The 16,603-nt window shown below is 40.9% G+C and overlaps 1 protein-coding gene across 7 annotated transcripts in view; it reads left to right on the top strand.

The window, feature by feature from the left end:
- NCKAP5 (NCK associated protein 5) overlaps nt 1-16,603 on the top strand; it is a 933,280-nt gene that overhangs the window by 652,972 nt on the left and 263,705 nt on the right. For all 7 annotated transcript variants that reach the window (XM_057317349.1, XM_057317357.1, XM_057317348.1 and 4 more), the window contains one exon: nt 6,615-6,764. In XM_057317349.1, the coding sequence (XP_057173332.1) occupies nt 6,615-6,764 (150 nt within the window). The remainder of the gene's footprint in view (nt 1-6,614; nt 6,765-16,603) is intronic.

Genomic DNA, 16,603 nt, shown 5'->3' with positions numbered 1-16,603 from the left:
TGAGTGAACAGTCGCTGGCCATCAGTGAAGAGCTATACCACGTGCTCTTTGCTCCCTGGACTATCATGTGTCTGAGATGAACTGACACAACCTAGAGTTTTGTGTTGACGGATATCGTTTTACATAGGCCTGATGGTGCCGACTAGCTGAGAACAAAAAAAGAGGGCTCCCCCAAAGGTGAATCATTACCCTGGTTACCACTTAGAGAAACTTATAGCTCTAAGGATTGCTTTATGTACTGACAAGGCAAAGTTTGATTTAAACCCTTGGATACTAACTGAGCTCCTAAATCTTTAGCTTCTTGCGTACTGGCTGGTATTTGTTGAGGCAAACAAGCTTATGGTCTCCACCATATATGAAATATGTGGGGAGTGAGAGTTGTTTGTGTGGTGGCCTCACTTTTATAGAATTCACTGCTGATTAAAGTCCATAAAGCACTAAAACATGAACACAGGTCACCTCTGGAATCAACTTACTCTGTTCACAGCTTGGCATCTTCAGGCGTAGACATGGCTTATTTCTCTTGTTTCTCTCATGGAGGTTCAAGAGGAGACTATGTTTTCTTTAAAACCACATGTTTCTGTTCTCTCTCTTTCACCATGTGCATCATAGATGATTATTTGGCAAAAGAACTAAAATCTCTGATTGAGATGAGTTATTTACATGTGGATAGAATACATATACTTGATTTTTTACAAAAATATTCTCATGCTTTTATGAGTATAATATAAACTTAATGGCTATCTTTTCTGAAATGGACAGTAGTCATCTGTCAATGGGGTATAGCAGTGCCTCATATTTCCAACTCTCTGATTTTTCTGTCTTCTACCACTTTCTCTTTGCTTATTTTTCTCTTGCTCACCTCCTTACTTAGTATATGTCCTTTCTACCTTCCTCTCTCTCCTTATTGCATTATATTCTAACACTCTCACTGGGAAGTGATTAAGGAGGCCAGAGTGAAGAAAAGGACAGGACAGATTGCTCTACCTTCTGGTTTCAGGGCATTTTACAATGTAGAACACAGCAAAGTGTGCTTTTAGGACACTGACTGGTCTGAGCAGCATACATATGTGGCTTTCTTTCTTGGGCAGTGTCACATCAGAGGCTCACAAGCCTCCTCTCTGCCTGTAATGCCCTGCCCATGCCCCACAACCACCTAGAATGCTCCTGTGACTTCCAGCTATCAGTGTGTGTGCCAGGGGGTACTTTTATGTGAGAAATATGCATAGTCTCACTGCCTGTGGAAGGCTGGAAATGCCAGGAAACTGACACCCCAGGAAGTAGCTTCAACCATGGATTCCCATGGGGTTGGTGCATAAACACCCCAACTCCCTCACCCCTGGGGTGGCATAATTCTGAGCCTATGTTTGGCCCCATTTTCCTGAGTGCCCCCATGGACTTAGCTTTAAAGGTTTTATCTATTTATTTGAGAGAGAGAGAGAGAGAGAGAGAGAGAGAGAGAACAAGCAGGGAAGAGGGAGAGGGAGAAGTAGACTCCCTGCTGAGCAGGGAGCCTGACACAGGGCTCAATCCCACGACCCTGGGATCATGACCTGAGCAGAAGGCAGATGCTTAACCGACTGAGCCATACAGGCGCCCCCGTGGGTTTAGCTTTAGCTGCTTAGTATTATGCCTTATTAATGGCTCCCACCTCTTCCCTGGTCACTGTCCTCCTGGTGCTCACTGTGTTTCTGAAATGAACTACTTGCACTTGAATCCTTGTCCTTTAAGAACTTAAGCTAGAACTGGGTGTTCTACTCCTAAAACCAGTATGACACTATAGGTTAACTATCTAGAATTTAAATAAAAATTTGAAAAAATAATATTTAAAGAGAAAACCTGTCTAAAGCAAAAAAATAAGGAAATAAACCTAACTCTGTATAAAGTTACTGGTATAACCACTTTGAGAAAAATGATCATGGCTTTAAAGCACTGTATTTTGACTATACATTCAAAGACAAAAAAATACCTGCAAAGAAGTCTTAAATTGCAGTCAGTAGGTTTGTATTTGTACTAATATTATTTTGAAGCTATTACAGTATTTTATATGTACGTCCTATTTAATGTCTATGTGTGTGTGTTATAATAAAATCAAATAAGTCATCACAAAAACAAAACAAAACAAAACTTAAGCCAGACACTAACGAGTGATTTAGAAACACTAACTTGGGAATTAAGCTGTAAAGTGGTATTTTTCAGGGGACCGCATTTGAAAAACCTTGACTTTTCCAGCAGTGCCCTTCATCCTCTGCCCCCTCTGCTTTGGAGGTCTCCTCTTCAGCATTTCCACCTGTGCTGCACCTTTTCTCTTCAGTTTCTCAAACAACTCTGTTTTCTAGGCCTTGAAAAAGGTTTCCACTTATCTCTGCAACGTCCTTTGGCTACACTTCTTTCTATTGCCTTCCCTTCCCTGCCAGACTTTCCAGTAAGCATCTAAGAAAATTGCCCCTATTTTCTCTTTTTTTCACTTTCTGCTTAACCACTGACAATGCGGGGTGTCATCATCACACTTTAGCTCTCCAGTCCCCACTAATACCCTTCTTATTACAAAATGTAAAGGCTCTTTTCTGTTCTCCTGCCATCTCTGTCACCATGGAGCATACTGATGACATTTCTATCCTGAAAATTGTGTCTTGAGTAATTGAATTGTTAGAACTTCAGCAATGGAAGGCACAGTTAATCCAACCCCTTCATTTTACATCTGGGGGGAAAGAGAACGAAAAAGGTGGGAGGATTGGCCCAGCAAGGTGCAACAGTGTAAAAGCTGGGCTTTGAAGCCAGGGCTTCTGACCTTCCATCCAGTATGAGAACTGGTTTTGATAAGCCTTTGTCCAAAAACTTCACAGTGTTCCTAATTTTTCTTTCTTCTCATATAGAGCCATCCCCACTGGTCTCCTAGCTCCTTCCCTCCACCGCCCATTCTCCATGGTGGCAGTCAGGATGATGTTTCTAAAATGTCACTTCCCTGATTAGCCTCCAGTTCTTCTCTACTGCAGTTGGAATGAAGTCCAAACCCCTTTCCATGCCCTGAAAGACCTTCCATGTTCCAGCTTGCTCTGTGGTCACGTCTCCTGCTATGGTTGCTCTTACAGTGACTGTGCTCCCTCACAGACTCCCTCCCAGCCGGCTAGTAAGGAAAGCTTAGCCCTGCCTCTAGGCACTGGCTTTGCTCTCACTTGTTTGGAATTCTTTTATCCCAGGCCATTGCTTGACTGCTTCCTCCTCATCATTTGGTCTCCACTCACATGGCCACTTCCTCTTACACTGACGCACCTTATGCTGACATCACCATATCTAACATTTTCTTGAGACACATCACTGACCATCACATCATGCTGTTTTATTTTCTTCATAGCATTTACTGCTAGCTACAATTATGTAACTTCCTGATTTGACTTGGAGTTCAGCATGTTTTCCATCATTAGAATATAAATTCATGGAATATAGGAACTTTGTCTTGTTCGCCATATCTCCAACACCCAGAACAGAAAATGGGCAGGAGTTCACACTCAATAAACATTTGTAGGATGCACAAATCAACAAATGAATTGTGTCTGAAGTTTTATTTCTCATTTCCCAGAATCCTTTCTCTTTTATTTTACAGGGTAAAATAAGGGAGCCTGTACTTAATTACTGTCTCAATATTTTTGTGTGTGTGTACTATCATCAAACTGGTTTTCTCATAAACCAATAAGGACAAAACTTATTCCTCACTGGAGCCCTTTGTTTCAGTTTTCCCTTCAACCAAAAATCCCACTGTTCATCTCTTTAACTGTTCAAGTTGTATCACTGTGTCAAAGTGTAAGGCATGTTACATTTCCATGAAATCACATCCCACAGCCCTCATTGATCGCCCATTCTTCAAACTATGTAAAATCACCCATGCATGTTATGCAATCTAAACACTCACATGTAATCTATATCATCTTGAATTGTTTCCAGTTGTTTTATATAATAATACTTAGGCACTGTACCTAGACACTTTAAGTGTGTATGCGTGTGTGTGTGTGCATGTACAGTCAATCCTCATTATTTTTGGATTTTGTATTTCTGAATTCACCTACTCCCTAAAATTTGTTTACAATCAAATGGTGTGGTGCTTTGATAATAAATCACAGACATTCGCAGAGTCATGTAAACCTTGAGTCACCTGACATGCACATTCCCAGTGGAGGTCAAACAAGGCACCACTCTGATTTCTTGTTTTTGACCTCCTGCTGTAAACAAGTGTCCTGTTGCCTTCTATTTAGTGCCACGCTTTTCGTATTTTATGCTTTTTATGAGTGATTTCAGCGTTTAAAATGGCTTCCAAGCATATCGCTGAAATGCTGTCTAGTGTTCCTAAGGCAAGAAGGCTGTGATGCGCCTTATGGAGAAAACAGGTGTTGGATAACTTTGTTCAGGTATGCGTCATAGGACTGTAGGCTGTTCGTTCAATGTTAATGAATTAACGGTATATATTAAATAATGTGTCTTTAGAAGCACTCATAAAACAAAATTGTGTATTGATTAGTGATGGAAATGTGGCCTACAGAAACCTAACCCTGTATTTCCCCTAGGAGCAGTATTTGCTAATTCAGTGTTCAAGACAACTTTATAGAAAAGAATTACCAGAAATAATGAGAATTGACTGTATATATGTGTATGCTATATTTGTTGTCATTAACCTCACTTAGGTATTTAGAAGACAAACTAAGAGTTATTGAAATTTTAGTAGTTTGCCCAAGATATTTGCTTAGCTGGTAAATGGTAGATCTGGAACCCAGTTGTCATATTCTTAAGTCTTTTGTCTTCTCATTTGCCCCACCAGTGCTTTTTTTTTTTTTTTTTTTTTTTTAATTAGCTGTAGAGCCCTAATTCCTAGAAGACAGGGAGGGAGGAAGAGAGTGAAAACACAAGTGGAAGTGGCTGAAAGAGCAGTGAAAAACCGTAATTCATACAAAGAAATAGATGTGGACAATATTTTTTTAAAAAACGGCTTGCTTTACAGTACCAGTTTAGTGTTTAATTACAGTCTCAAATCTTAAAAGAGAAATAAAAGGACTTCTTCATTTCCAAGTTGACTTGGTAACTACATACTTCGTGTTCCTTATCATGGAAATGAAAGGCTGACAAGTGGCCAGACTTTAAAGAATCAAAGCCATAGAAATACTATCATGACCTGGATTTTTGTCCTGCCCTAAGGATGTCCACCTTAAACTTGCATAACATTTATCTGAGCTGAAATCATATGTGCTATGGAAGTGAACATATCTGTACGATATATGTGGTTAGACATGCCAAGGCCTGATTTCATAAAGAGCTATGACCTTCCTAATCAATTGTGCATTGCTATAGAGAGATGACAGGAGAAATTATAGCTTGAAATCCATATGAAACAAATTAACATGGGTCAAGTTACTATGTGGTCTCCAGGTATATCTATCTATCTATCTGTCTGTCTATCTATCTATCTACCTATCTATGTATATTAATACATATGTACATATGTATTAAGACCTATTTTTATATACTTTATAATTTATTTTCAAAAAACAAGTTGAACATTTTTGGAACCTCCAAAGCACTTTTGTGAACACAGTTTGAAAACCTGACTTTTCTCTAAGTAGATTTTATAAGGGCCTGGAGATGAAGATTCCTAGCTTTTGTGCTTCCTATTTGCAGATGATCTTAGTTTAGTGCTGAATATAAAGAAGTCTCTCACCATTGATAATCCAATTTAGCCCACATGGTTGACAACCAGCTGTATTAAGACAACGATTTCTGCAGTGTCTGGGTTAGAATTCAATAGTGTGATGGAATGATGTCACCTGGTTCTGTAGCACAAGGGTCTTAATATATGTACAGAATGGATGAGATTTTTTTTCATATGATATTCTCTTGACATTTCTTTTTCCCTTGAAAACAAGAGGCAATCATAAGGCTCAAATTAACACTTCTCAACTTCCAAAAGCTGCCAGAGATAAGGTTGAGTGAGGAGCTTCCAACAGGGAGGAAAGACAAGATAAGGACATTTTATGTCTGCCTCAAGGCTATACTACAAATCCTGGAGTGTTAGAAAAGGAACTAAAGGGTCCTTAAGAGCTGTGTCATCAAGCCAAAGGAACTAATTGGTTTCAACTTAGAATTCTGAAATCACTCTCATTTCAATATTTCATAATATTTTATTTTCCCTTAGAATAATTAAATAGTTGCATGTCCAGTGACTTTAACGATCCTCTTTTGAGGAGGTAAGCTCTTCACAAATCCAGGTATCAAGGTTGATTTGCTTTTTCCCATTTTAGAGTACAGCTGAATTCCATGGCACAGATAAAAATGGATTACCCCCATGATTCCACTTAAGGTTTTGTTGGCTGGGTCAACTTCTCCATCAGGGCAGAGGGCTTTTGAATTCAGAGGTATTGACCCAATGGCTTTGTCTTGCCAGGATTCATTAATTTATCTATTGTGTTTTACTGATACAGTACCAATGAGAATTTATTTAGCAAAATCTTCTCCACCTCAGCCCCCAAAAGAACGCAAAAACAATGGAGAGGTTCCAGACTTTTCAGCCTTAGACTCTTGCTTATTTTTCAGAGGAGATTATTGAAAGCAGTAATTCTTTTTCACTTCAGGAAAAACTGTCAGAGGAAGAGAGAAAACACAAGGAAACTTTGGAAGGTCTTCACATGGTGCTGGATGAGGATTCGAGAAGCGAAAGCAGCAGTGCCGATGAGGGGAAAGAAAACACCAAATTCCTGTTGGAAAGATTGAAAGCTCTAGAGGTAAGAAATGAAACAATTTTTACATGTTTAAAGAAAAATGACAGTGCTGTGCTTCTTTTATTGACATCGGTTTTGGTGAGTATAAGTCTTCTTTTCTCAGTTCTTCTAAAGGAATAGGATCCTAGTATCTCCCATCGTGATTCATTTGTCACTGATGAGCAAAAAGTTAAAATTTGTAGCACTGAGAGTCTTGACCTCGTGATTCTGATTGCAATGCCTTAAAAAGTGTACATAGGACAATAATTCATTTTTAATTTAGTTTGGCCCTCAAACTGGATCAGGACTCCTAAAATTGTATGCTCTGTGAGGGAAGGTGCTGTGAGGTATTTCACTTTGTTTTCCCAATACCTAATATAATGAATAATTGAGCAAATGAATAAATAAACTATCCAGTACTATATAAAGATGACTGCAAGAAAAAATCAAATTTTTAGGTTAAGTTTTAAGTTTTAATTTAAAAATCACATTTCTTAAAAAAAAATCTGTGCAGAAGTTTGACATGTAAAACATAAACAGGTAGAAGTGAGGCTGAGCTAAGGGCACTTGAAGGAGATCTGGAGCCACCTCTGCCCTCCAGAACAATCTGGAACCGTTGGTCTCTTACTGAGTGGCCTTTGGCATCACTGTACGTGCTAATTCCTCAATGTTCATAGCAGTCCTCAAAGAACATTTCAGTGATTAGATCTTGATTGATATCTCGCATGCTGGAAGACTCTGTGAAGTTGGCTTTTTCTAGAAGTTGGCTTAGCACCTTGAACAGCGAGAGTTACTTTTAAGCCTGAGTATGGTGAGCCCATTTCATTTTCACTAGGTGCAAGGGACCTTCGGCTAACGTCTAAATGTAGAGTTCAACAATAGGATCAACAGAAGCCTGAAAATTAACGTGAAGAAACGAGACCCAGCGAGGTCTTGTCTTCTATGCTTGATCTCTGTAGCTCTGCCTCTAGCCCACCATGTCGTCTATAGTGAGCACGCCCTTTTTACACTAATTTCCTCGGCAAAGGTGAAGCAAAAGAGTTCAGATTATGGACTTCTGAGCCAGATTCCTAGGGTTTTGTTGTTTGAATCCCAATTCTACTCCTTTCTAGTTTTGAAACCTTGGGTCAGTTCACTAGGTTCTGTGCCTCTGTTTACTCAACTGCAAACATAGGATCATAGTAATAAGCTACCTTCCAGGGCATTGACGCTGATGAAATGAGTTCATATTTGTACAGTGGTACATGGTACATGGCCTCTTCCATGCACTCACTCTAAGGCTCCTGACTTTGTTATATCATTTTTTTTCTATTTCTCCGGATTTAGCAATTAATACAAGAACTATGAGTGGAAAAACTGAGCTACTCCACACATGAGTGACTGAGGACAGACAGGTTGAGCAAGTGATACCAAACATGGGGCAGAAGAGAAGTCAACTTAGGGAACGTCTGGCAGCCCTACTGGGGCACACAGCCAGGAATCCTCTCTGTCTCCCCAGAGCTTCTCATACGTGTGGGCTTTTTTCAGAAAGTCCCCGAGGAAGGTTAGAAAGCCTTCTCAAGGGAGACCGAGGTTGTTATCTGAGAGCTTTGAGAAAGTCATAGCTTCATCTAGAGTTTGAATTACCTGGATTTAATAGTAGAAATTTAGTTGCTACTGTAATTTCTTATTTCCCTAGAACCATGTACTTAAATTGTTAGTTTTATTCCTAATTACAATGACTATGGCTCTTAGTTCATCTAATTGTCACTGAGACAACTTTGTGAAGGACATTTCATTTAATCAAGCAAAGAGGTATTTCAAAAATATCTTTGGCAGCAGATGTTTATTAAGCCTTCCCTGAGTAAAAGAGAAGCAGTATTTTTTCTTTCACAGAGATCTTTATACTTCAGGCAACAACTCTTAGGTCCAGCAATCGTTGGATGCAATTGATGATATCTCTAAGTGCTATTAATCCCCACAATTTTAATGCACAAATACATTTTATTTTCTAAATTAATTCCTTCTGGTCAGTGTCACTGCTTGTTTCCTAAAATTCTTTGCTCAATATTAAGTAAACTCTCTCCTTACCCACAATTCTCACTACTATCTATTTGAACTTGATCTTTAGTTAGCTGTTTCCTCCAAGTCCTTCAGCTGCAGAGCATTTCTCCCTTGCCCATTTCTACAGCTCAGTTCCCAGCCTGACAGAGGATATGGCCAGCTCTTTCCCACATGCTTCTTCTCCTTCAACTAAGACCCCATCACTGGTTATGCAGTGCTCTGTACTTGGACCCTGCACTCCACTCATGGCCTCATTCCACGCCGTTCCCAGGGCTTGTCAAGGTATTTTACTAAATAAAACATTTAACTTCCAGAAAGAGCTCCAGGGCCAGCAATCAAAATAATAATTAATATTCTCTCTTTCTCCATCTGTCCCCATCCTCCTCTCTTTTGGCCTAGCAATTGGCAACTCCTCTCCCTGGGCCTAAATTGTAAGATTTGTTTAGGGTCCTGGTATCTGGTGGAGGAATGGTTTGCTGTATTTTATATCTGTGCCATAAGAGCCACATGGGTGATAAAGATGCCACTTGCACATTTTCTGTAGCTTTTAAGTGCCAGGTGTAGTGTTTTCTGCTTTCTAAAAATTCTGATTTTCAAGATTTGTGTTTAAGAGACCGCTTATTCAACTCGGGATCAAGCTCCATCTATCAAAGGACCACCCCTCTCTCCCGCCCCACCCCTGACTACTGAGTCAAGGGGCTGTCCCAGACCTCCACAATCCATCGACTTAACCTTGTGTCTTCCCTGTTCCTTGTGTCCGACCTAGGTTTTGGCCTCAGGCCCCAAATTTGCTTATAGGCATGTTTCTTAAAATACATGATTTGCTTGTCTCGGGCCTCCCTCTGCACATTCCCACCTGCCCATTCTAATCACTCATTGACCAGCTTCACACTTGACCAGAAATCAAGCTGCACATGCCCTTTGCTCAGTCTCAACTCCTACAGCATCTCTGATTCCCAGACTCCAGCCAGGGGGAGAGCAGGCCTGAGACAACCTGGGAGTGCTGAGCCCCCAGGTAAGCGCTGTTGCCTTAGCTATAGCCTCAAGGTCAGAGGAACCTGGCTTCTTATATAAAAGATTTATTTTGTGCAGAAAAACATGGCGATTAAATGTGCTAAAGTGAATAACTGCGTTTTCTCCTTAGTTATACCTTTCCATGAAAGTATGACGATTACAGTGCTAAGCATAAGCATTTTTGTAATCAGTAATTCCTATTTAAAATGAGGTGGTTTAAAATAGTAATTCTCAAAGCCGTCTGCACATCACAATTATATGTTGAGTTCATAGTCAATAGATATTTATTGAATACTTTCTATGGGCCAAATACTAGAAGTAGATCAATTTTCATGGTCCAAAACCCCAGTGAACAGAGACAGAAACTACACACTTAAATAATAAATAAGCAAACAAACAAGCAAATAGACAAATGAGTGCCTCTGAATAAGAAAAACCAGGTGATACAGTCATTGAGATAGTGCGGGGTAGAAATGAGAGAAGTATTTACCTACAATGTCAGCCGATTACTGGGCCATTTAGGTGCAGTATAAATAACACAAGGGAGGGCACTTGGGTGGCTCAGTTGGTTAAGCATCTTCCTTCTGCTCAGATCATGGTCCTGGGGTCCTGGGATCAAGCCCTGCATTGGGCACCTGGCTTAGCAGGGAGTCTTCTTCTCCCTCTCCCTTTACCCCTCCCCACCCCAGCTCCTCTTCCTGGGCTCTCTCTCTTTCTCTCACTCTCTAAAATAAGTGAATAAAATCTTTAAAAAATAAATAAGTAACTAACACAAGGGAGACAGCTGTATGAAGATCTGGACAAAGGACAAGGAGAAACTGCAAGTGGGGAAGCCTAGCTATATGGTGGAAAGGTTGGCAAGTTTGAGGAACAGAAGAAAGAAATTTGCCCTGAAACACAAGTATGAGGTTAAAAAATAGGAAGAAGATAAATTTAGAGGGGTAGACAAGGGCCAGACCCTTTAAAGCCCTATAGGCCACAGTCATAGTAAAGACTTTGAATATAATTATAAATTTAAAGGGAAGCCATTAGAGATCGTTAACTAGGGAAGTAACATGGTTCTACTTGTGCTTTAGAAAGACGACTCTTGCTGTTTGGTGGGCTAATAGCAGGACAGGAAGTCCAGGCAGGAGATTGTTTAGGATTACAGATGGAAGTTGTTAGTAGACTGGTCTAGATAGGTACCTAGACCAACAGAAAATAATAATATATAATATAATATCATTAGACTAGTGGACTAGAGGCGAATAATCATGATGAGAGTGGTAGCAAGCCCTGACATAGAGCTTAGTATATTCAAGCACTGTTCCAGTTTATCTGTCTATACATATACACATGTACACACTATTTAATCTTTATAATAACCACATGGGGGGAGGAGAGACATGATTATCTCCATTTTACAGATGAGGAAACTGAGCCCCCAAAAGTTGGGTAAGTTGCCCAAGGTTATATGGTCAGTAAGTGTGAGAGTCAGAATTTGAGCTCCACTATGGTTCCATTATGCTATGCTGATAAGAAGTGGGCAATAAGTATTTGTTGTGGAAGTAAAAATCCTATTGGAATTACTGAAGGATTGGATGTAGAATATACGAGAAAGTGAGAAATCAAGAGTGACTTTTAGGTTTTCCGCCATAGTAACTGCGTATGGGGTTTATAGCAGATTTCTGAGAAAGGCCAGGCTCAGAGGAGAAGCGACTTGGGGGAAGGAATATACGATCATCCGTTTGTTTTGTCCGTGTGAAGTTGTAATTCCTACTAAACATTCAAGTGATGATGTTTGGTAGGCAGTTGGATATCCAAGGCCAAGGTCAGGGCAAGAGATATAGATTTGAGAGTCATCAGCATATAGATGGCATTCGACATTGCCGGACTTAATAAAGCCACATCAGAAGCAAGTGTAAATGTGGACCATAAGAGGCCAAAGGACAGACGCCTGCGGTGCCCCTCCATCAGAGGTCTGGCAGGGGAAGGAGAGCTAGCCAGCAAGCCTGGGAAAGAGTTGTTAGTGAGGTAGGAGGAAAATCAGATAGGTGAGGTGTCACAGAAGTCTGAAGAAGAAAGCATTTCAAGGGCAGCCTTGTCAGTACCACCAACAGAGTAGGAAAGATAAAGCACGGAATCCATCACTGGCTCCGGCAAGGGGCGGGGATAGCTAAAAGCTTGACCACAACAGCTTCTGATTGGAGCAGGTAGGACAGAAAGGAGGTGGAGACAATACATACAGACGGACGGTCGGCTCTTTTGAGTTTTCCTGTGAGGTGCAGCTGACTGGAGACAGTCATGCCCGAAGACAGACATAATATAAGAGAAGATATTAAATACACCACCAACAAAGAAAAGCAGGGACTGTTGATGGCGCACTAGCATACCGATGGGAGTGCTCCAGTGGAAAGGACAAAAGCCCTGATGCAGGAGAGAGAAATAGAAATGTTGGAGTGAAATCGGCAGGGGGTGAAAGTCATGCAGAAAAAGAGCTTCTAAAACTTCAAATGCCTAGTTGACAACCCGGGAAACTCCAACTCTTGAAGTCTAAAAAGGAGAATCAACATCTGTGTTGTCATAAAGCCCTGCGGGGGATTCAGCTGCACAGCCAGGATTGAGAACCACAGATAGAGTCTTCGAGTGATATTAAAAGCTCTTCAAACGCCTTCGGTCCAGTTCAGTAGAACTTTCCCGGAATCTTCAAACTCAGATGCAGAAGCATCACGCACCCTCACATGCCCAGTGCCAGGGAGCATCGGAGCCTGAGGAAAGCTTGTAATCACAAGCAGCTTCCTCCCCGCCTTGATGGCTCCCCTGATTTGGCAGTATACGGTCTGACACACCCAGGCTTAGCTTTGGCTCTTTGCTGATGAGAAGAAGTCTAATTTCTTAGCGTTCCTATTGGCTTTAAGTTCTTACCTTCTCCTTCCTCTCACTTTTATCCTCTTCTATCCTAAGATGACATAAAAAGACATTTTAAAACTTATAAAGAAACATGCTGGTGGCAGTTTGAATAGAAATCCTTAACTGTTTCCTTCTCATCTTTAAATTCTGTGACAGTCTGCTGACAGGTAACTCCAGACATCCCTGTCTTAAAGCATCTGGTGTATATCTTTCTCCTGATTAATTTGTATCCAACTCTGGGTCACCTAGCAACAATCACTAAGCTAGGATTAGAGACAAAAACTCCTCTTTGGCAGAGGGGCTTTAAGTTAAAAAAAAAAAAAATCCTATGTCAGTATATAACTTTATACTAGCAATTTTCTGATTATAAAAGTAGCAGTCACATCACAGGAAGTTAGAAAAATATAAAGCAATAGAGAAATTGTAATTTTACTGCTCAGAAATATCTGCTATTGACATTTTGGCATGTCTATTTCCATTTTTTTCCTGTTGTACTTAATCAAATTAAGAAATTCTAAAATATCACTTTGTACAGTTTATAGCTTGCTCCTTCATGTAATATATCAATACTGTTTTTCCATCTTACTCCGTAGTTCTTAAACTATGATTTAACGGCTATGCAGAAATTTATCAAATGAATGCAGAGTACCATTTATTTAATCTCTTTCCTTTGGATACTTAGGTCGTTGACACATTTTCATTATTATAATGTTGTGATGAGAATCTTGGTACCTAAACCTTTTACACATATATTTAACAAGTTATTTAACAAAATATTGAAACATGCCCATTCTTTTAAAAAAAAGTTATGCAGGTAGGCTGTTAGGTTTCTTCATATCCAGTTAAGAATAAGTGGCTCTCTAAAATGAAGAAGTCTGGAAGAGACTCTGAAAGGGACAGCATCTTTGAGGAAAGGCACCCAACCCACCTTTTCAGGCACCACCCTTGTTGCTCAATATAGGATAAAATGGGAGGAGGGTCTGAGGGCTGCTGAAACAGTTTCAGAGACCCGAATCCTTGGGAAGACTTTATAATGCAGGCAATCCTGTTGCTCTTTCAGGGAACTCTATCCATGATTATTCTTTCAATTGTAAGTTACAGAGGCTTTACTTGGGCTGATACAAGCAAAAGCATGTTCATGGAACTAGAAATGGAGGTGTAACAATGAATGGAGACACAAGTGAATGCAGAGGTTCAGACCAGGTCAGGGAGCCGTTTCCATCTCTCAGCTCTGCTCTCCTCCAAGTGGGTTTCAGGCCCTCTTATGCAGGCTCTCTTAACGTGTTGGCAAAAATGGAAGCCAGAAGCTTCTAGGTTAGTGTACCACCGAATCAGCAACACTGGTGAGAGGACTGTTTCTCTTTCTGGTAGGTCCATAAGAACTCCTAAGCTCCAGAGAGGGATGTCATTGGCATGTGTTCACATCCTGGCCATTGGAGGATGCAGCATCCCAGCTGACAATCCCATCAATTCTATGCTTTGTCAAAGTTCTACCGTTTTGGTTATTTAAATGTCAGAAATGCTTTCATATCACTCAGGAAGGTCGGTTGCTACTTAGATATAGTCTTGCCCTTTTCTTCTGTGGTATCTTCTTTCTTCTTCTAATATCCCCCCTCTTCCATTTCCTCCTCCTGCCCTCCTTCTCCCCCTTCCTTCTTCCTTTTCTCTTTCTCATTCTCTCCTTCCTCTCTCCCTTCTTTGGCATCTCTAGGCGTAGGCTGCTACTGGATGCCAGACTTACAAAAGATCCACAGAACATTTTCTCTGTCCTTGAGACACTCAACGTTGTTGGAAGGCAGACAAAATTATGTTAATTGAAATAATGAACATAATACATATTAAATTTTCAAAAAATGTTAAAAATTGTGTACAAGAGTCCATGAAACACTGAGGTAGAAGTGCCTGACTGGAGTCTTTTTAGAGAAGGCATGGAGATAAGAAGGTGCCATTTAAACCAAGTCTTGGAGGCTTCATGCAAATTTTCTAGGCAAACAGAAAGAGGAGAGGCAAAGGGAGTTGCCTGGGTAAAAGCAGCAAAGTCTGAACCAGTCGCAAGGAGCCACCAGCAAGTGGGCCTGCCTGAGGCCTGGGGTACTTACGGCCAGAAATTAGACTCAAAGCCTTAGCCTGTCCTAGGTGTGCAAGTGCACGGAGCTACCCATCTACTCAACACATATAGATTAAAAGCTAACATTATTTCTTCTTCTTCTCCTTCTTTTTTTGAATTTACGGAGTTGTCAAATCAAACCTCTAGTCTGTCTACAGATATTTGTAACTAACAGCCCCTCGAGCCCCCACAGCACCCCCGAGCCGCAGCTCCCCGTGGTGCTTCAGCCCGTCTTCACAGCATAAAATAACACGGCCAAACAAACACACCAAGGGGCAGCGCAAACCATTCTGAGCCACGGGGAGAATATTTATGGCCTGAAAACTTAGGCCCCCACTGACTTCAGAGTGTAGGAAAATACGTGCCTGCCATAAATTGAACTTGTACCAATCACCGAAAGCCTTTGATCAGCGCTCCTTGTCTTTCTGCCTGTCTCTTTGCTATTGATGTGAGGGAACTGAACTTGTCTGCAACGTACTCTCCCCCAGCACAGGCGGCTGAGGATTCCTCTTGCCTTGGGTTTTGTTAGCGTCGACGGCGCCGTTTTACAGTAGCCCTCTTGGCCTTCCAGCTCCTGGAAGCTTGTTCAATCAAGACATAACCTTTTATCGGTTATGACCAACTGCGGAGGGAAAGAAAACGTCCTCAGCAGGAGGTAGCGGGCTCAAGTGTGAGGGCACCTGTCACCGCAGTGCGTCACGGGGCCAGATGTGGATGGACGCTTGTTGGAAACACCTCAGATGTTAGAAAAAAAGCCAATGTCAGGAATTAATCTGCATAAATGTGTTCCTTGGCCCTACTCAGATTTGTGTGGGAGCTTGTAGGGAAATCCCAGATCTTAGAGAAGGCCAATGCATCAAGGACTAATCTCCATAAATATTCTAAGAGCCATCAAAGAAGAAAAATGAACCGTAGAGCTAACATTAATTGTGCCCACAGATAATTAGAACAAAGTGTTGTTAATTGTGTGTTGGTTTAATGTTATGTAGCCGTGGCCTTGTTTTTTTTCATGGAGGGTATAAATTTTGATGTCAGAAACTGAAAGCTGGCTGGCTTGATTAATCAAAAGGCCTCAGTTTGCTTAGAAACAGCCAATTAGCATTTTAATCCTTACTCCACAAAGTATGATTAAGCTTAGTATGTCATGAGTCTAATTGGAAAACAAAACCCCAAACCTTGGTTCTTTTTGCACAGTGGGTGTCTGAGCTGTCCTAGATGTGACGCTTCTAAGTAACATACCCGAGTGTCACGAATAAAAATTAGAAGCCGTGATTCAAAAGCAGTATGATTGATGAGCGGTCCCAGTTTCAGAACCACAGCATTCTGTAAACTCTGGTAGTTTGCCAGGAGAGAATGTTCCATAGCCTTGGGGGAGGAAAAAAAAAAGCAAAACCGTGGCTCCAGAATGGGGTCCAGAAAAGTGCCCTTGTTATGTGGATAAGTATTACCTTTAGCAGCTGAGTCAGGAATATGTATGATTACTCTAACACTATCAAGTGTTGTAAGGAATCTTAGTCTGAGTTCCCACGGCAGCCTTCGGAGGGTGATCTAATTCATTAGCATTCAAATCAGCCCCAGCCTTGGAGCCTTGCTACTTTGGGAGGGAGAAATACACAGTTCTACTTTATTACCAAAGAAGTGCAACCAAGGGCTACAATGCATCAGGGATTTTCAGATTTGAACGTGAAAGGAGAGATTATAAATGCAAGCTACCATGGGTGCAAGGATCCCTACAGTATTAGTTTGGAGAATCACTCCCGTTTCCGAACTATCTAAAATATGCCTTTGCTTTTATTTGTGAATGTAACTT

This window comes from Ursus arctos, unplaced genomic scaffold, assembly GCF_023065955.2.
Source record: "Ursus arctos isolate Adak ecotype North America unplaced genomic scaffold, UrsArc2.0 scaffold_1, whole genome shotgun sequence".
Classification (NCBI taxonomy): Eukaryota; Metazoa; Chordata; class Mammalia; order Carnivora; family Ursidae; genus Ursus; species Ursus arctos.
This window is presented reverse-complemented; position numbering and strand designations above follow the sequence as displayed.